Source organism: Artibeus jamaicensis, unplaced genomic scaffold (genome assembly GCF_021234435.1).
Source record: "Artibeus jamaicensis isolate MK-2021 breed Jamaican fruit bat unplaced genomic scaffold, CSHL_Jam_final contig_475, whole genome shotgun sequence".
Lineage (NCBI taxonomy): Eukaryota > Metazoa > Chordata > Mammalia > Chiroptera > Phyllostomidae > Artibeus > Artibeus jamaicensis.
The window spans coordinates 1,669,868-1,689,465 of record NW_026521852.1 but is presented as its reverse complement, the minus strand read 5'-3'; the positions used below and the strand labels follow the sequence as shown (position 1 = coordinate 1,689,465).

At 46.8% G+C, this 19,598-nt stretch overlaps 1 protein-coding gene across 1 annotated transcript; it reads right to left on the bottom strand.

Moving 5' to 3' along the window:
• Window positions 1-102: 102 nt before the first annotated feature.
• Window positions 103-18,923, bottom strand: PIGR (polymeric immunoglobulin receptor). Its single transcript, XM_037155421.2, has 11 exons — window positions 18,807-18,923; window positions 11,450-11,545; window positions 10,180-10,521; window positions 8,177-8,830; window positions 6,612-6,950; window positions 5,748-6,071; window positions 4,647-4,824; window positions 4,105-4,232; window positions 3,348-3,479; window positions 3,165-3,223; window positions 103-2,046 (listed from the first exon to the last, which is right to left on the bottom strand). Exons 2-11 carry the CDS (start codon window positions 11,490-11,492, stop codon window positions 1,951-1,953), a joined length of 2,295 nt encoding a protein of 764 aa, XP_037011316.2. The 5' UTR covers window positions 11,493-11,545; window positions 18,807-18,923; the 3' UTR covers window positions 103-1,950.
• Between the last annotated feature and the right edge of the window lie 675 nt (window positions 18,924-19,598).

Genomic DNA, 19,598 nt, shown 5'->3' with positions numbered 1-19,598 from the left:
CCATCACCAAATATTTGGCCCCCTTTACTCTTTACTCCCCCTCCCCCTCTTCCCTCTGGAAAGCACCGTTCTGTTGTCCATCGCTGTCTATGAGCTTCAGTATCATATCCCACATAGGAGTGAAATCATATGGATCTTAGCTTTTTCTGACAGACTTATTTTGCTTAGCTGATAACAAATAGTCTTAATTATGTTCTGCAACACAGCGCGTTGAGGTCTTGACTATTAGTGTAGACCCCCCCTATTTGTTTATTGCAGATAACCTCTGCCCCACTTAGAGGCAGCTTCATAGCCCTCATCAGCCTGGTGCTGGAGGTGGAAGAGACTCTGGTTTAGATGCATGTCATGGGGTGCCTGGAAGTGGGAGCCAAGTGAGCTGCTCTGAAAGGGTTCAGTAGAAGGTATGGGAGAACAGAAAGTATGGGGGAACAGAAGATATGAGGGACAAATGCAGTCTGAGCCTTCTTGGTGGCAATCATGGTCTTTAATTATTAATTAAGTCACATTTTTGATTTGTTAGCAAGTGCTAGCTGATTGAGGTACAGAACTCTGATGGAAAATGACCTTAAACCTTAGCTTTTGTTTTCTTTTGTTTTGTTTTATTTTTTTTTTTAGATTTTACTTATTTATTCATAGAGAGAGGGAAGGGAGGAAAAAAGAAAGAGAGAGAAATATTGATGTGAGAAACATCAGTTGGTAGCCTCTAGTACACTACCCAACCCGGGACTGAACCAGCAATCCAGTCATGTGTCCTGACCAGGAATCGAATCTGCAACTCTTTGCCTTGCAGGATGATACCCAATCAACTAAGCCACACCAGTTAGGGCAAATTTTAGCTCTTTGGAAATCAGCCCCTCCTTTGCATCATCAAATATCCTTTTTTCTTCCCTTCTACTCAGAACTCTTCCAATACAGGGGTTATGAGTATTTGACCATTCTCTTATCCTCTTAGGTCCCTGTGAGTGACAGAAAGAGAAATGGCTATCTTCCCTGAGATGGGGCCTCTGAAAGGCCATCCTCCATGTACAGTTTTCTCTTCCTCCTCTTCCTTCTCCTTCTCTTCCTCCTCTTACTTTTCTTCATTCTAGAATTCTCTTTTCACCAGGCAAGCAGGGGCCCTTACAGAGAGATCTCTGGTCAAGAAAATAGGAGACAGCAAATCTAGTTTTGACACTAGTGTATCTCATTAGTGGGCCTGAGCAATCCTCTTCAACTCTCAGGACCTCAATTTTCTCACCTGTGAAATGTTAAGAATGTGTGTTTATGATTAATTGTATGTATCCCTCAGGCCTGAGGGCTCCAGACACTGTACGATTTATCTCAATATGGGCAGAGAGTGAGTACTCTTGTTGAGGATTTCAGGGCATAGTGAGTACATACACGCTGAGAGGAGCTGTGGCTTCCAAGGACTCAGTGATGTTCACAGAAAGGCTGCAGACTTGGTATATTATCTGTGGATGCATCTAACAGAGTTCCTGGAGGCTGGTAAGAATTCATATATGATGTATTTTCAGTGAAGGAAAGAAGAAGAGAGGATGAATGGGAGGAAGGGAATGGGGGATGGAGGGATTCAGTGAAAAGGAGAATCTTATTGACATCCCATAATCAGGGTGCAGAGAAGCACCAAAAGGTCCTCCTTTCTAAAATTATCTCCCTACACATCTCTGTTTGACAAGGCCTCTCTAAAACTTCTGTTCTTCTTCCACACCTTAGTTGTCTCATGAGTAATAAGTTCCCTAAGGTGGGAACTCCCCATCTTCAATAGGAATGAGGCTAGGCTGGGATGTCACTAGGAGGGACCAGCACACTCTTTGAGGACAGGTAGGAAAAGCCTAGGTGGGGTGTGAGTGCAGTCAGTGAAGGCCCTGGAGCTGAAGGCCCTAAGGATCAGTGTGATTGATTCTGAAGGTGATTGTCAAGCATAGAAGGAGATGGTGGCCAGTACTCTGCCTAGGTTTCACTGGGGCCATCCTGGACATCAGTCACCATGTTGTTGGCTTGGATCAGGAAGGCAGTGTAAGCCATTTCAGCTTCTTCCTTGGAGGACTGAGGGGGCAAAAGGAGAGCAGTCAGTGTTTGGAGTGGCTTAGCGGGTGGGGGCTGGGGGTAAAGATTACACTAAATATCTTGCATTCATAATTATGGCCCAGTGACCCAAGCTTAACTGTGATGACCCCATGCTTATCAACAGGGACTAATTTTTAGAAATGGAAAGTTGCAGCTTCTAAAAATATCTCCCTCTGTCTCACTACCTCCTTCCGACACATGGAGTGGAACCCTCTGCTGCCTGGGCCTGTCCCCGGAAGCTCTGCCCACACAGTTCAGTGAGGTCAAGGGGGCCTAGGCTGGTGTCAGACACAGGGGTTCAGGCTTTTCTTTATCCACCAGCCCAGAGACACAACCCAAGTCTTGAGGGGAAGGCTGTCTCCAGAGCTAACTTGTCCTAATTCTTCCCAATGCTGGGGTCTCTACTTCTCTGAGGGAGAGTAGATATGGTCAACATTATTACCTTAGGATTAGGGAGGCAGAGGAGAGGCTAATATAGGACCTAAAGGTGGGAGTGGTCTCACAGGATTTCAAGTGAAGTTGCACTTGGTTGGGGTGGGGAGGCCATGTGAGCTTCCTCCTTGGAGGACTGAGGGGCAACCGAAGAGTAGTCAGTGTTTGGAGCAGCGGCTCAGCAGGTGGGGGTTGGAAGGAGAGGATATACTAAATACTCTGAATTCATAATCTAATGACTATCAAATTGTCCACCACTAGCAAATGTCTCCCAGGCCCTGGCAGAAGGCTGGTCTTGAGCAAGCTTTCAAGGGAGGGTGGGGACATAGAGTCCATGGGTGCCACAGCCCAGGAGGAGCACCCACCTAATCATCAGCCTTTGATTTTTGACCTTCCCACCCTGTGGCCGAGTCTTTCCTGCACTTGCCTTCCTTCTCCCCCAGTCTTCCTCCCTCCAGTTCACTTCCTTCCTCTACCCTAGCCATATCAGTGCCACAACCAGTAAAATACATCTCACCCTCAAATGTTTTTCCTGAATGCTGCTTAGACATCAGCCCCCACTTTGAGGTAGTTTATTCTGATGTAGTAGTTTAACTGCTATCCTTCATGCCATATCTCTGTCACCTGAGGGAGAGGGAGGTCTGCTTCTCCCTCCTCACCCTTACCCTCTTTGCCTTCTTGGGATCTTTAGTCTCCACGGTGTCCTCAGTGGTGGCCATGAACTCTGTGTGAAGAAAAGGGGATGAATTAACCCTCATTAGCCTCATATTCCCACTTAGCACGGAATCAGCTTTAATTCTTGCTCTTCCAGGGGGCCAGGCACCCATCCTCTCAAGTGAGGGACGTACCATCTTTTCCTTCGAGAGATGTCTCTTGAGTGACCGGAGAGGCTCCTATGTTGTCATTGGCTCCAAAATCCCTGGAGTTCTCAAAGTCTGACATGCTAATGTCTGTCCTGTAGCTTCTAATTGAAACCCGGTCTGTCCAGGAGAAAGAGGAGTTGGTACAGGGATGGGGCTGGGGACATAGGAAAAGAGGACATGCTGCTTCTCTCAGAGGGAGCCCCACAGGACAGCTGTGGTAGGGGGGCAGGGTCTATGGTTGTTCATCTCTGACTATGACCCAAAGCAGATTGGAAACATTCTGAGTCTCCTCCCCAGTCCCTTTTCATGAAGAACCAAGACCCAGTCATTCTTTACCTGTATGTCACTCTGTGACCTTTCAATGCACAGCACCTCATTTTGTCCTCACATCAGCCCTTTGAGGTGGTATTACAATCACTGTCTTGAGCCCACAGATCAATGGGGACACCAAAGTCACACATCCAATTAGTTCCCAAACTAGGCTGGAAGTACAGGTCCCCCAGCATCCTCTTCTCCTTTTCCTGGCAGCCCTGCCTCTGAACTTAGACCTGAGCAATTGGGAATGGCCTTCTAGAGATAGCATTTGGACAGTAGCACTTAATTTAAATTTTGGGTACCTATGGGTTTAGCTTTCCCCATCTTGCTTTCCCAAAGTTTTTCTTGAGCTTATAAAAAAGTAGGGACCATGGCAGCACCCACCAAGGGGCTGAAGATGAGGGGCAGGGAGCACCCCGGGGCTTACCAACATTCCTCCTGTGCCGGGCTCTCACCACTCCCACCGCCATGGCTCCTAATGCCAGAATCAGGGCCAGGGGCACCAGGGTGGAGACCAGTACTGTGGAGTTCACTCCTTGTCTTGCAGAGCTGGAGCTGGGAGAAAGATTCAGTTAGTCAGTCACTGAAAAAGAAACCTGGGTGTCCCATGATATGCTGGCAGGTTGGCTCTGGCTACTTCTTCCTCCCAGGTTAATCCAGTCCCTCCTCCTGATGTAGCCCTCCAACTCCATTTTTCTAAGAAACCTTCCTAAACTTGGGAAAGGCAAGGGCTGGGCCTTCTCTGCATCCTAGGCCTGGGAAATTAAACTGTATCGTAATGACTGCCCCAGCCAGCAAAGTAGGGCAGAGAGCAACCCATGATGCTCCTGAGCATAAGCAGAGGCCATGAGAGCTGCCCCAACCATATCGGTAAGCTGATAGGCTCCCCTGCTCAGGTCTTGTGGCCCAGCCTCAGGTCTTCCTCCTCTGAGATATTCTCTGAGTGGGGAGCCCCAAATCCTTCCTTACCTGCTGGAGTCTGCGGATGCTCTGCTCCCACCATCTGGGTCTCCAGTATCCTTCACTACTACTACTTCCTCTGCAAAAACTCTGGGATCCTGAGCGACTTTGTTCTCAATCTGTCTGACACCTTGTTCTATCACTTCCTCACCAGGAGCTGTGTTCACTTGGCTGACATCTTGGGACCCTTGGAGAGAGCAGAGTGTGGCTGAATTATGGCTCTTTCTCTGTTTTCACTCCTTGAGGTCTGTGGAATTAGACTTTATTATGGGTCAGAATGAGCATTCAAAGCTGTTAGGGGAGGGTCCCAGATAATGCTAGAAATAGAGTGATGGTCTTCTCTAGTTTGCCACAGATGATCTCTGTCCCATTAACACCAAATTCGTTCTCATCTACAAGGCTCTGCATCATAGATCCAACCATGCATAATGGTTGACAGATTCAACAGTGTGTGGGACAGGGAGGTTTTTCACAGCTTTAAAAACCCTACCCAAGGCCTCCTTGACTGTAGGGCTGGGTGACAGTGCTCGCCCTGCTGGTAGCTTGACACTGGGTCTCTTAGTGAGGCTGACTAGCAGGACCCAGACACATTAGTTGCATTTCTAGAGGTACTAAAAGTACCCCCATTAGTGATAAAATAGCTCGTGTGACATTCTAAAAAAAGGTGTGAAATGCAAACTTACTAGGAGAGGCTGCCTTAAATTTCTTCATCAGACCTTGTAGAAGGCCTCTGGCTGTCTTGTAGAGCAGGCTTTGGCAGAGTGTATTGCATATGACAGTGACTTGGAAATTGCTATATAAAAAGGAAGACCTCTACATTTAAAAAGGCTTTCAAAAAAAAAAAAAAGGCTTTCAAATGGCCTGAAGGGGCAACTATGGGACTTGTCTTGAGGCCGAGATTAAATGTAAAACTCGCTCTTTTTTCTAAGTTTGTGTGTTTATTTGGGTTGCCCTTTTGGAGGGCTAAGACTATGTGGGGGCAAAATCTCCCCTTCCCCAGCCTCTTAGAGCCAAACCTGCCCCCTCACCCCAACCCTGATGGAGAAGCCGTCAGACAGGAGCCTTTCTCTGGGGTCCAGGGAGGAGTAGGCCTTGGCCTTGGAGACTCACCCTTCACCTTCTCCTTGACTTCCACGTACACAGCTGTGGTCTCTCCAAATCGGAGGCCCTCCTTCACCCCACACCAGTACGAGCCCTCGTCCTCCTTTGTGACTGGATTCAGGATCAGGGTGGTGAGCTGGTTATTTGGGTCACAGCTCACAGAGGGCTGCTTGGTGCCCTTGTCTTGGCTGGGCAGGACCTTGCAACCTTTGTAGCTCCACTTGCACCAATATTTCTCGTATGAGAAAAATTTGCACGGTGAGTGGCAGCGCAGCTCGAGAGTCTCTCCCTGCCGTGCAATGGCATTCTTGGGTACCTCGAGGTTTGGCTCTCCTGAAGCAGGGAGGGAGGGAAGAATAGGCACAGAAATTGGCAGTGCTGATGATGCTGCAGGGAAATGTCTGTGGGGGGGACCTTCGTCCACAGCCCATTTCCTTTTCAAACAGCAATAGAAACAACATTATCCTGACTGCATAGGAAATGTAATTATGCACCTAAGTAATAATTATTAAGAGTGACCACCACAAATCAATCAGTCTATCAGAGAACATAGAATCTTGTCAACTGGCTCCAGCTTGCTTTTCTTACTCTTCTTCTTTGGACTCAATACAAAAGAGGTGTGCTCTACTTCAGGTAGGTCATGCTATGTGTGGTAGCTTGAAGAGTGAATGCTGAGTGCAGGGAAGGGTGCTTATTGTAGGTGTGAAAACATGGCCTCTCCATAGATAGGCTTTCATCTGCTATCTGTCTCATCAGCACGGAGGTGGGTGAAGCGGAAGGGAGAATGGTTGGGAGTGCTGCTGCTGCTGACTGGGGTGGGGTGGGGTGGTCCTAAGCTGCCTCCCTTCCCTCTTGCCCCAGTTCAGCTCTTACCTTCGACAATCTTGAGCTCCACTGTGAACCACCAGTGAGTGCTGCCGCTGGTCAGACACCAGTAGAACCCGGCATCCTGGTTGGTGAGCTGGTTGAGTATGACCGTGTAAGTGCCATTGCCTGGCTCTTCGTGCAGGACAAGCCGGCCCCTGTACTGTTTGTACTCCTCCTTATTCACCAGCCCCATGCTCTTCATCACCTGTGGGCAGCCACTTTGCCCATTCCAGCGACACCAGTACTTCAGACTGTCTCTGTCCTTAAGGTTGTAGGGGCAGAGCATGGCTACAGAGCCTCCTACCACACCTTTTACCACAGAGGGACTATGAGGCATCGTTGTCTCTAGAAGGATAGACAGATGGGATGGAAGAACCCCAACATGGTCAGAAGCAGGCTCTTCCCCCTGGTCTCAGCCAGGCGGGAAGTGAAGTTCAGACTAATCACCTCACCCTCCTCAGAAAATGAGACTTTTGTAAAGTCATAGAGCCTGTAACTGGAACCAGCTGACCAGGCCCTGTAAACCTCACCACCAGTCAAGACATCTCATTCCCTCCCTGCCCCATTCTGAGCAGAAACTGGAAGAAGTTAAGGAGACTATCAGCTCCTCTCTTTGGACTCCCTACAAAATCCTCCTTTCTGTAAGTTTTTGCCTGTTTACTAGTTTGTCTCACAAAAATAGCCTGATGGATTTTTCCCAAATTAGGAAAATACATTTAGAACAGTATGATTTAAAATGTGAACTATGTAGTACAGATAAGTTTAATTTCTGAGGACCCTGAGGGCCCCTTTAAAGAGAAGGACAGCCCTTCTCTGAGTAGTTCATGCTGAGGTTCAGTGAGAACCCTGGGTGACTGAAGTTGCTGAGGAATGGGATCGAGACCCCAAGTCAGACAGAGAAATGATGCCCAAAGAATGTGAGCCCCTTAAAAGTCACAAGGGCAGTGACATTGAACTGTAATTATTGGTTGGTGGTTCTTGTGAGGATAACTCTATGCAGAGTGGTCCAGAGTGAGGAGTAGGGATTTCCATCACACCCACCGTTCGCTGAAGTAGGGCTAAGTAAGCCAGATCTTGCTGAATGACAATTAACCCTAAGAGATGTTAAAGAGAAAAATTTAGAGGAAGGGCATTGCCTTCCTGGGAAAGCTTTGAGAGTGAGACAAGCCCCTCTTTCTGCTGTCTGAGTGTAAGGTATGAGGTGCCATTCTGCTATGGGTGAGAGAGTGCAAGCCTGGCCATGGCACTGGGATTCTGAGTCCTCACTGTGAGTCTCTGAAACCCAGACAGTCCATGTGCCTTGCTTCAATCAGAAGCTTGACTCTCTTCATTTCTATTAACCAGGGAAAGCCATCAAAATGATGACAGAGAATAATGAAAAGATAACACAAGGCTGAGGCTGTGTTTTCTAGCTGTCCTGAACAGCTACTCAGATAGCATCCAGTTCAGGGCTTGTCTGCAAGCAGGTATTGCTGACTGACTGATGAACATTGAATAGATTCATAAGGAGCGAAGTAGGCACTCACCTGCCAGTCACCCCACCTCTTCCCTTTCTTTCTCTCAAGTCTTACCTTCGTTGACGAAGAGTTGCCAAGCCTGGGTGGGCCAGCCTTCTTCAGGCTCACCATCAGAGTGGGCTCCACACTGGTAGCTCCCTGCATCTTCTTTCCTCAGGCCTGTAATATGTACACTGAAGAAGCCGCTTTCTTTGGGAGTAATCAGGATCCTTCCATCAAAGGCTTGAGCAATCTTCCCAAGGTTGTTAATGACCATTTCACAGGGTTTCCCTTTAATCTCCCGGCATAGAAATTTGGGAAGATGTGCCACCTCAGAGCCCACATCACATTCAAAAATCACAGAACCCCTCAGGTCTCCATAAAGTAGCTCAGTGTCCGGCTTCAGCACATCCAGGTCAACATTGCTTTTGTCACCATTAGAATCGTCCCCAGCCTTGCAAACATACGCACCAGCATCACTGAGCTGGAGTCGGTTGATGACAAAGCTGAAGGTTGCTTGGCTGGTGCCCTGAACACTGATGTGAGCTCTGTTGTCATAGTTGGGATTCACATACCCATTGGAGTCAATGACTAGGACACAGGTTTCGCCTGTCTTCTTGCACACAGACTTCTTCTTATTAGCATTCTCAGGCTTGAAAGGGCAGTTGATGGTCACTGTTCTTCCCAGCTCTGCTGTATAGACTTCAGTGTCATTTCGGAGCCCAGGACCTGCAGGATGAGGGGTGGGAGGCAAGTTGTGATTTCACTTTCTTAAGACATCGGACAACTCAGTGTTTCCAGTGAGGGTCTGGGTGTATCTGTCACCTGGAATGTCCTCCCCAAAGGGACAGTGTCAGAATGTCTTCCAAAGCCCAGCTTTATTGCTGTTTCCTCCACGAAGCCCTCCCCAGGCTGGCACTAATCTTTATCTCTTCTGTGTTCTCTGTTCTTTCATCTGTACCATATACATCAGTCTGGTTATAGGTAATTTTGTTTTGCACAGATTGGAAGTCCTTTGAGGGCACAAATGCTTTATATGTGTTCAACTCCCATGCAGCACCTAATATGATGCCTGTACACAGTAGGTGTCAAAAATAATGTGCTGAAATGAACAGAATAAATGTTAAGTACAAGGGGATGGATTTCAGTGTATTGTGTGAGAGTTTCTAAAATTTACAACAGTCTAAACATGGAATGCGCTTCTTTGTGAAGTAATGAATTTCTGCCAAATATAAATACAGTGCTTGATCGTAAGTGCATACCCATTGTCTCCAATGTTTTTCTGAATGTCCTGCACAGGGTCAACTCCAAGCTTAAGAATTTTTGATTTTATGAATCTCCATGACCACCTAAATGAACTCTTTATTCGGTCCACAGATAACACTAAGCACAAAGGGTAAAACGTGTCTTTGGGAATCCCTTCAAAATTCTTCCCTTAGGTTTTTCTCTTTTAATTTCCCTTGATTACCTAAAATGCTTTTGTCATTGAAACCTTATCACAAAATCTTTATTTTTTTTCTTCTCTCAATTACAACAGCCTTGTTCAGGGGCCCACCTTTTTGAAGCTCTGGTTTTTGGTCAAGCACTGGCTATTTAGTTTATGCTGAGAGTGTTGATGGAGTAATAGATCCCACGTAAAAAATGCATTTTTAGAGAAGCTTTCTGGTGACCTGAGGTCTTGATCTAAAGGGTACACTAGTGGCAAGAATTTAAAGATCCCTCTAAATCTCTCCCTGCTGTTTCTATTTCTTAGTTCATAGACCTGTCCCACCTGCACCAAACACAATGAGAGAAATTGTCCTCCTGACGCCCTTCTAAGCTAGGGCCTCAATAAAACCCTAAAATGTATAGGATGTGAAGACCTAGAAAGGCCCACTTCCCCCCCCCCCCCAGGTAGGTGCCAGCTGTTTCATTCTCATGTTCTGTGAAAGGTCCTTGCTTCTGGAGGGAGGAGGACCCACAGCTTCCCCCATCTCCTGCTAGGACATCGCCTCTCTTAGGCCCTTCTTCCTTAAGCCCTCCTATTGCCCCTGAGATGATTCCCTCTCACTTTCCCACAGAAGCCCAAGGATCCTCACCTGGGCTGACCTCCAGTTTCACTTCAAAGAATAGGCCTTGGTTAATAATGCCCAAACCACACTTGTAGTGCCCAGAGTCCTTCTCGGTGAGATGGCCAACGTCTACCACAAACATGTTGCTTTCTGGGAAGTTGGTGATGTTGGCTCTGCCCTCATACTCCTTGGAGATGTAGCTGTCTGAGATGAGGGTTGTGCAGCGGCCCTTGGCTCCCTGCCGGCACCAGTACTTCCGGGAATGCCGGTTGACAGAGGTGTCTGGATAGTAGCATTTGATGGACGCTGAGCTGCCTTCCACTCTGCTCACCTCCTGGGGACCAAAGATGGGACTCTTCATGGAGACCACTGTGGAGACAGAGAACAGAGGCTTTCTAAAGGCCATGGGAGGTAAAGCCTGCTAAAGGGATCCCAAGAGCCCACCTCAAGGAGATAAAATTTACACCTTAAACACGGGCCTTCTGTGGATTATTTACATGTCCTACAGCTAGACAATTGCTGCTGTTGGATAAAAAAACTGATTAATTAGTATTGAATTCTAACTATAATGTCTTACTGAGAACCATTTAAAGGACAGTGGAATGCAAAATTATTTAATGGTATCCCTTGTTTATTTAAAAAAAAACAAAAAACACTTTTGGCCCTGAGCAGTGTGGCTCAGTTGGCTGGGCATTGTCCTGCAAACAGAAGGACTGCTGGTTTGATTTCCAGTCAGGGCACATGCCTAGGTTGTGGGTTCGGATCCTGATCAGGGCATCTGTGAGATGCAACCAATCCATATTTCTCTCTCACACTGGTGTTTCTCTCCCTTTTTTTCTCCCTCCCTTCCCCTCGCTCTAAAAATAAAAATTTAAAAGTAAATAAATAAAAATTTAAAAACCACTTTTGTAGGTTGCTACACTTTTACATTTGCTGTCTGTTATTTCCTTATATTTATAAAAACACTTTGTAGATCATTTCCTTTTTTCCCAGGTAAAAATATTGATAGCCAGGAAGGATAAGTCATTTTCCCCAAATCTCATAGCAGCTCATAGTTCAAGGTCAAGGTATTTTATAATTCTAAGTGAAGACCAGACCCTGGCCTTGAAATGAGAAACTGCCATTCTTGTTTCTGATCCTCAAGCCATTTTCAGACATGGCCTTTCCGAATCATCAGTGTGATACCTTCTTGAGGGAGTGCACCTTTTGAGAAGGACACTCCTGGGGATGGGCCAGATCTCAGTGTCCCCAGGGAACTGGAACCTGCAGGGAGTGGGCTGTGACCTGGCAGACGCACCTGGGAGGACAGCCAGCAGGCAGGCAAGGAAGAAGAGCGTCATTGCTGGTGGCTCCCTCCAGGCTGTGTTGCCCAGTCCAATTTCTTGCTTGGATGCTGAAAGACAATAGCATGAAGTGATGAAGCTCCTAAGTCTTCCAAGTCTACCTGACCTTAGAGCTTTGGGCACACTTGTTTGGTTTTGTATCTCCAGCAAAGGATATAAATCCTATTGAAAGAATGAATGGCTCCACCTTTCTCGTTAGAGCTCAAAGCCTTATCATCCCACAGTGCTTTTTGTTCCTCAGAAGTTAGAAAGTAGATTTTTACCTTCTCAAATCATCTTTATGTTCCTATGGGAGAGGGATGCAAGTGCCATTTCTTTTGTATTCCCACCTGGGATGCATGGTCCTGGGTATAAGCTAGAAGAGCTCAGGACGATGGCTGGGTGGTTGGTTACCACCAACACATGGCTCTGTCTCTCTGTCTCAGCTGCTATCCCTAGGAGGTGGAGGGGGGCATATTTCATGGTGTGTTCATATGAGTAAGCCAAGACTCACAGAGGAATCCTAGTAAGTTACGAATGTAACAGTCCTGGTCATGACCACTGTCAATTGTTTTCTTATGTTTCAGGCACTGTGTGAAATACTGTAGGTGTATTATCTCATTTAAACTTCAGCCCCTATAGGATAGGTCTTCCTATCCACATTTTATATAGCAAAAAATGAAAGGTTAAAGGGTAAGTGCTTTTCTCAAGGGTGGGTGGGGTGGGAGAGTGGAAGGTGGGTGAGATTTGAACCCAGCTTTGTTGAACTCCAAAATCCAAGCTCTTAACCTCTCCCACTGCACTGTATTCCACCTCAAATAGAGCAGCATGCTTATCCCATGTGCTTATTCCTGTTATCTTAGAGCCTCCATTGCTTACCAAAGCATTGTCCTTTACACTATTTCATTGGAGCTTTATCATTTCCTTTGAAATAAGACAGAACAGATATAATGATAACCATTTTATGGATAAGAAAATCAAGATCTTGAGATTCTGAATGATGTGCCACAATTTTTTAGAGACTTGGTTCTGGGGCCAGGTGTTATAGCCTTTTTTATCTTGTGTGGGTAGGGCAGGCAGACAAAGATGGAGAATCCAAGACGAAGCAACTCAGAGGGTGCAGCGCATGAGGACCTTGTCCCATCTGCAAACACAGCCTTGGACTGGGGAGAGCTGAGGGTCCCAGGGCCCAGCCTGACCACAGCTATTTTTAGGACACGAGCTGCAGCCCACAGGAGGAGAAGGGGAATCCCCACTTTCCCACAGACTTTGACAGGCTTTACACTTTGGGACGAACTTGAAAGCAAGAGTGTTAAAGGAGAAAACAAGTCTGGGCAGTAATGAGCCCCCATAAAGATAAAAAAGCTCAAAGCAGTAGGAGGTTCAGGACAGGTCTCCCAGGTTCCCCTTACTGCCTCAGCCCCTGCTTCTCTCCCAGCAACTCCCGTTGTTGGTAGCTGGAGCCAAAGGCAATAGAGCTGTTTATCTTGGTTACTTCTTTTCTGTGAGGGAATTTCCCAGCTAGGAACCTTTTTATTTCCTTGTGGAGATAAAGGTATTCTGTTTCTCTAGTTCTTTGGATGAGGAAAGGGAGCAGGTTAGGGAAAGTGAGGACAGATAAGCGTGTCAAGTGGCAACTGGAAGCTCTCTTAAATCTGGTTAATTGCTTGCGACCTTTCACACCAGGCCAATGATTAACCTCTGGAGTGAGGCCTTAGCCAAATGCCAACATCAGTCCCAAGCTGGATGTGCACAGGGGATGCTGGCTGGGGGACAACCTGATTGAGCAACTTGAGTCACCATAAGGGAAGTTCCCACGTGGGAGCAGGTATCAGAAGGCTGAGAAGTCTGTCTCCTCTATAATACATGAGATGGCTGGCTGCTGAGTCCTGAGTCCTAGGGAATCCACCACCTGCCATTTGCGATGGCTTTGGGTTCACTGGCAGATGGGAGGACAGACCACCTCATGCTGTTTTAAGAGCCTAAACCAACGATGTCTCTCCTTGGTTCTGTTTCCTGTTCTTGCCTTTAGATAAGCAACCTTCCTAATATTTCTTTGAGACAGGAATGGGTCTTCCCATGGACTGAGCTGGGGGATGCAGCCCTCCTCTGGATTAATAAAAATGATTTGCCCTGGGTTACAGAGAGTCAGATGCCAGGTTTTCCAATGAGGGTCCCTACTTCCAGCCCAGGCTTCCTCTCATGCATGATATGTTTGGATGGCTGTTGGTGTCCATGTGTGGGGAGGATACACTCATGTACCCCTCACTCTTTGCACAGCCGCGGGCCAGGGATGAAAGCATCAGGCATGCACAGCTGGAAGGTCAAAGCTGGCATAGGGCAGTCTTGGTGAGGAAACACATAGTGTAGTCCCAGGGGAGAGGGCAGGAGGGCGAGGGCACCCACACTCTCAGGAACAGAAAATCTTTGCCCAGAGCTAAACTAGAAGCATGATTTCTCTGTTAACAGGTGTGAGAACCTTGAGCTTAGAGGATTATTAGGGATCTCTTCCTCTCAAAACCAGACTTTCGTCCAAACCTGAGAGATTCAGGTCGCACAAAGGTCCCAGTGCTGTGGTGGAGTTAGATTTAAGGATTTATTTAAGGAAAGAGCACAACATGTATTGGGCATCTACTATGTACTTGGTACATTTCTAGCTTCTTATATGACTCGTCTGTCTTCACGACAACCCAGGAAATAGATTGATTATCTTCATGTTGCAGATGGGAAATCTAAGGCTTAGAGAGAGTCTTGGCCCCAAGACCCAAAGCAGAATCGGATCACTACCCTGTTATCACTGCTTAGATGAGTGGAGGGGCCTATTCTTTTGTGATATACAAAGGCTAGTATATCGTGCACGAAGGCACCTCTCTGGTCCTTAAAATATAAGTTGTATTTCCACTGGTGAGGTTGGGATGTTCTAGATCATTCTCTTTTACGGAGTCCCTGCCCTGATCTATTTATAACATGGCTACGCAACTGTGGCATGGGGAAGGGATATAGGCCATGCTGGAGAATAGTGTTTGTCTCCTTGTTAAATTAATCTAGCTGGCCCCCCTTCAGTTAAAATGACTGATCTTCAGTTCTCATAGCTTGAGTCCAAACTTTGTCCATCTAATGTTAGGTTTCCTGCTTTTTCAGAGGGAGACGGATCTCCTGGACCACATCCTGGCCCTATGGCCTTCCAGATCCATAAACCATATGGCCTTCAGCAACTCTGGGCTCTATGTCTGTTTGGTACACAGCAGAAGGTCAGTAGGGCCCTGACAGCCCCAGGGGCTTCAGAGGGGACAGAGAGCATACGCTGTGTGCACTTGAAGCCAAGTTCACAGTTTCTGACATCTGGTGAATGTGAATTTGGAGGAGCAGGAAGCTTGGAGCTCAGAGGAGTAAAGAGTACTGGCCTGGCTGGAGAGGGGGCTTTTCTTGGCCTGTACTAAACAACTCTTTTCCCTATTTCCTCTACTCACTCCTGAGTCCTTTGGGGAATATACTGTCACCTCCTGTGGTTGCGGGGGCCAAGCTCAGACTAGAGTGAGCCCAGAATCTACAGCATCACTAAGGAGGGAGAGCAGTCTGTGTAGTTTGGAAGGGCTTAGGCTAGTGATGATGGGCAGGAGCTCAGAATTCATAGTTTATGTAAGCCCTGGAGTGTGGGAGAGTCTCCAAGTAAAGGCAATGTTGAGAGAAAGGAATTGGAATCCTCAAGAGCCGGTACCTGAAGAAAGAATAGCCAAGGGGTTGAAGAATGCATGAGCTACAAAGATTCAAGATGTTCTAGTCCTATCCCTGTCTAAGTGACCTGCTATCAAGGCAAGACTAAAGTGGAAATTAAGCATTTTAAATATCAGCTCCATGAAGCTCTGGGAACAAGCCTTGTGGATTTCCACCTTTTTTTTTTTTTATGAGTTAGGATTATTTATTTTATAACCCTAATACTAAATCTTTTTTTAAAATTTTATTTAGTTATTTTTCAAGTACAGTTTTTTGTCTATTTTTCCCATCCCAGCCTCCCCCTCTCCACCTTTTAACAAATACTTAGAAGCCCCATTTTTGACTCCATCCCACTTTACCTTGATGTGTAGGTATTTATCCATTCTACAAGACAACAGGCTCCTTGAAGGCAGAGGCCAACTGGATCAATCTCTTTATTCCCAGAGGGCCTTGCAAGAGAATGCCTGGCAAGGACCTACTGCATAGCAAAGACTGATGGGGCAGGGCATGGTTGCATTCTTACATCTCCTTTCTGAGCAGGGCAAGTCAGAATTGATTTCTCTTGCTTTGCCAAGAGCCTTCTTGGTTTGGGACACTATAGGGACAGTAAAATGAAGAAGAGTCTGCAGGATGGAGAACAACCCAGGGTCCAGAGTCCTGCTCTGTCACAGGCTACAGAAGACCTCTACCACTTTGGCTCAACTTTCTTACTTATAAAATAGGCTTTGCAGTCCCTGACTATTCTGTATTGAAGGGCTACTGTGGGATGGGAAAATATGGAGGGGGATAATGGGAAAATGTATATGGAGACACTTAGAATAGTATAAAGTACTCTTCAACTATAAGAGGTTGCAATTTCTTAAACGCAGAGGACTGGGATCCATGGACTTGACTTTCATGGTTACTGTGCAATTGGAGAGTGGCCAACAAAGCATGGATTCATCAGCTTGGTCCTTATCTCTTTCACTGTGGGGCCATGTAATTTGGGTGACAGGAGCTTTAAACTCTTTGAACCTCAAGTCTTCATCTATAAAGTGAAGATAATTGTACCTAGTATGGAGAGTTGACATGAGGATTAAATGAAACAACTTTAATGTGGTGTCAGGATTTAAAAGATGTTAGTTTCTTATACATCTCCTCTCTAAAATCAACAGTCTTCTCTTTTTCTCACCTTAGAGTGAGAAGTGAATAGAATTGTATTTATTGGGCATCCTTTGAAGGTGGATGGCAGTGGGAGTGAGCTGCCGAGATTGGACCAGCATGGCCTGAAAGAGGAGACATGTGTTATGTAGTAGGTTAGAAATGGTGGACGGAAATGATAGCTAGCACATACTGAATAACTTCCAAGAGCTTTACATGTGTTAACTCATTTAATATTTGCAGATACCCTAAAAAGTAGAATGAAATGGGCCAACCCATTTCACAGAGGAGACAACTGAGGCACTGAGAGTGGAAAATGTGCCCACATTTACACAGTTGATAAATGACTGTGATGGGATTCAAATGCAGTACTCTGGATGAAGAGTTTAAGCTCATTGTCACTATGCTGTACTGCAGAGGGTCTTGGAGTTTTAGGGAAACAGGTGGAAGAGGACAGAGAAGGAAATCCAATCTTAAAGAAGTTAGTTCAGTTCTCTGCTCTCCACTTTTCACAGAAAACGTGTTTTCTGCAATGGGACACCTGAACCCAGAGGTACATGCCAAGAAGAAGTTTCTTCCGGAAAAATAATAATAGTTGCTATTTATTCGGCACTTACAATGTGTAGGGCACATTACATTTGTGTCCTGTGACCAGACACACTGCCTCCAGAGCTTCTTTCTGCTATGTCATACTGTATCAAAGCCAGGGACTTGGGGACCCTGGCCTCAGGCCTCAGAGATAGGCCAACACATGGATGCAGGGAGTCTCTGCTGAGCACATGTGTGGATAATACTACCTTTAAAAATGTTGGTTATTCTGTTTTCAGGTGGTATCAAAATATCCCAATGACCAAATCAAAATGACTGTGCTGAAATGTTGTCATTTGTATTGTGGGTGACCTTACACCATCCATATTAACTCAAGGAGTCTTAGTTTCCTGGCTGTAAAATGGGGTTGTGATACCTACCTTGCCTGTCTCCGAGGCTTGTTTTGGGTGGGAATGAGATGGAAGCCAGGGTAGGTAGATTTACCATGTGGAAGCTGATGCTGTCACTGTCTTTATTAAACACTCACTGAGATCTAGAGTAGGGGTCCTCAACCTCCAGGCCATGGACCAGCACCAGTCCGTGGCCTGTTAGGAACTGGGCTACACAGCAAGCAGGCGAGTGAGCAAATCAGTCCCTGGTGCCAAAAAGATTGGGGACTGCTGATCTGGAGGGCCTCAAGGACAGGCAATGATTGCAGAGCTAAATGCTTTCCTGACTTCTGGTTCATGGCCTTTTGTGCTACAGCACCACATCTAGGCCAGTACAAGGCTGGATGGAGAGTTCCAGAGCTGGCGGTGGGCAGACCAGATGGAGGACTTCTACCCTAATCCATGAATTGGCACATCTCCTTTCCAGATGTTAAGAAAGCTGTGATTCCCCTAGTGAAGGGGAGAGTGATGGTGAAAGCAGTGTCCAAAACAGTGCTAGCAGCTTGGGTGGCCATGGCAGTGGCAAAGAGGGAACTGGGGCAGTGGGGCATGGAGCTTGTACAGCCGTGCTTGTGCTGGAGAGTCTGTGGCTGGCTTGGGGACACCATCAGGATGGGCAATGGGAGGGCATAGAAGGAGGAAAGGCCTATGACTGTGGCCTCCTGGCTGCAGAGCTGGGGGGGAGCATGAGGACTCCAGAAAGCTGCCTGTGCCTGGGAGGGGGTACTGACTACTTGCTTACACTGGGAGGACCTTATTTTCCCCCACCTTAGCAAGGGCAGGAGGATACAGCGATATACATTATGGAGCAAAGCTGGGGTGAATTGGAAAGGCTCTTTGAGCCCCCTCGAAGCCCAGGGAAAGTTGCTGCATGAATCCTCACCAGAAAGCTGGGGAAGGGGAAAGAGTCAGGCAGGGAGAGTAGCCTGGCACTTTCTGTGCATTATATTTTCCAGATCTGGTGCTCAACAAGTCCTTGAATAAGTAAACTAAATTGAAAAATACCAAGCAATTGTTTTTATGCTGTAGAGTTTTCAAAGCAATTTCACACATGTTTGAACCTCACATTTAAACCTCGAATCAACCCTATGATGATAGGTGCTGTTTTTATCCACATTTTACAGGTTTAAGACTAAGGCTCAGAGAAGAGTTAGGTGACTTGCCTAAGGTCACACAGTTAACCCATGGAGGAATTAGTAGGCAATTCAGCAACCAAACTCAGAGAGTAACTACACATGCTCACCACAGACATTCCTTCTTCCCACCTGCTAATACTTTGCAGAAAGGGGTTGAGGGCTTCCTCACACGTTCACCCTTACCCATCTCTCTGGGATATGCACCTCTGCTCCCCAAGCACATGATCATTCACACAGGCTGCAGCCCTTGTCCTCACCCCACTCTGGAAGCCCAAGAGTCTTGAATGTAGGTGATTGCCTAAGCCACCATCCCAGGCCCTTCCAGAGGGCATCCCATCTGGGGATCCTAGAGTAGCCACACTTACTTTGAGATGCTTCCTTCTCTCCCGTTGATTCAGTCTCAGAGGAACAGCCTGCTGGTCAGTCCACAGCCCCTGCCTTCCTAGAAGCTGCCAGCAGGACACTGGATGCTGCTGCCAAACTGAAACTATGTACAGTGCTTGACCCACACCTGGGTTCTTAAAGGGACACTCTCCCACAGGCATGGCGGCCAGCCAGGTGCACGTGACTCTCACAGATCCCTTGCTTTCCTTCCCTTTGTACTTTCCTGACTGCCTCCATTTGCTTCCCCCTGACCTTGGGGAGACTGTTCATTGGGGACCCTCCATCAGTGCAGCTACAAAGTTTGAGACAGGGTACCCAAACATGAAGAGCCGTTTCTGCCACTTTCTAGCTGCAACTAGGTGTTTCTATTCACCTGGAAAACAGGAATACTAACACTAAACCTGTAGGCTGAAGATATAACTCAATACTAGCAGCGAAACATCTGGTCCAGGGCATGGTATGAAATTTATATGCATTGGATGGGGCACAGGTGGTAAGAATTGGTCCTATTCACTTGGGAACACTGCCACCCAATCTCTAGGATACTTGGCCTGGACTGAGCCCACTCTACACATCTCCTTCAGTGCCCCCTGACCAGGTCCAGTATTTCCAGGAACTTGGGGGACTATGGCTGTTTTCACTCCCTAGAGGAATGAAAGATACCTGCTGCCTTGAAAATGGCGAACTTCCATGTCTTGTCATGACCTGGGCTCTGAGCCACATCAAAGAAGGTGTGGATCTGCTGAGCTGGGGTAGAAACCTCCTTCCCTACC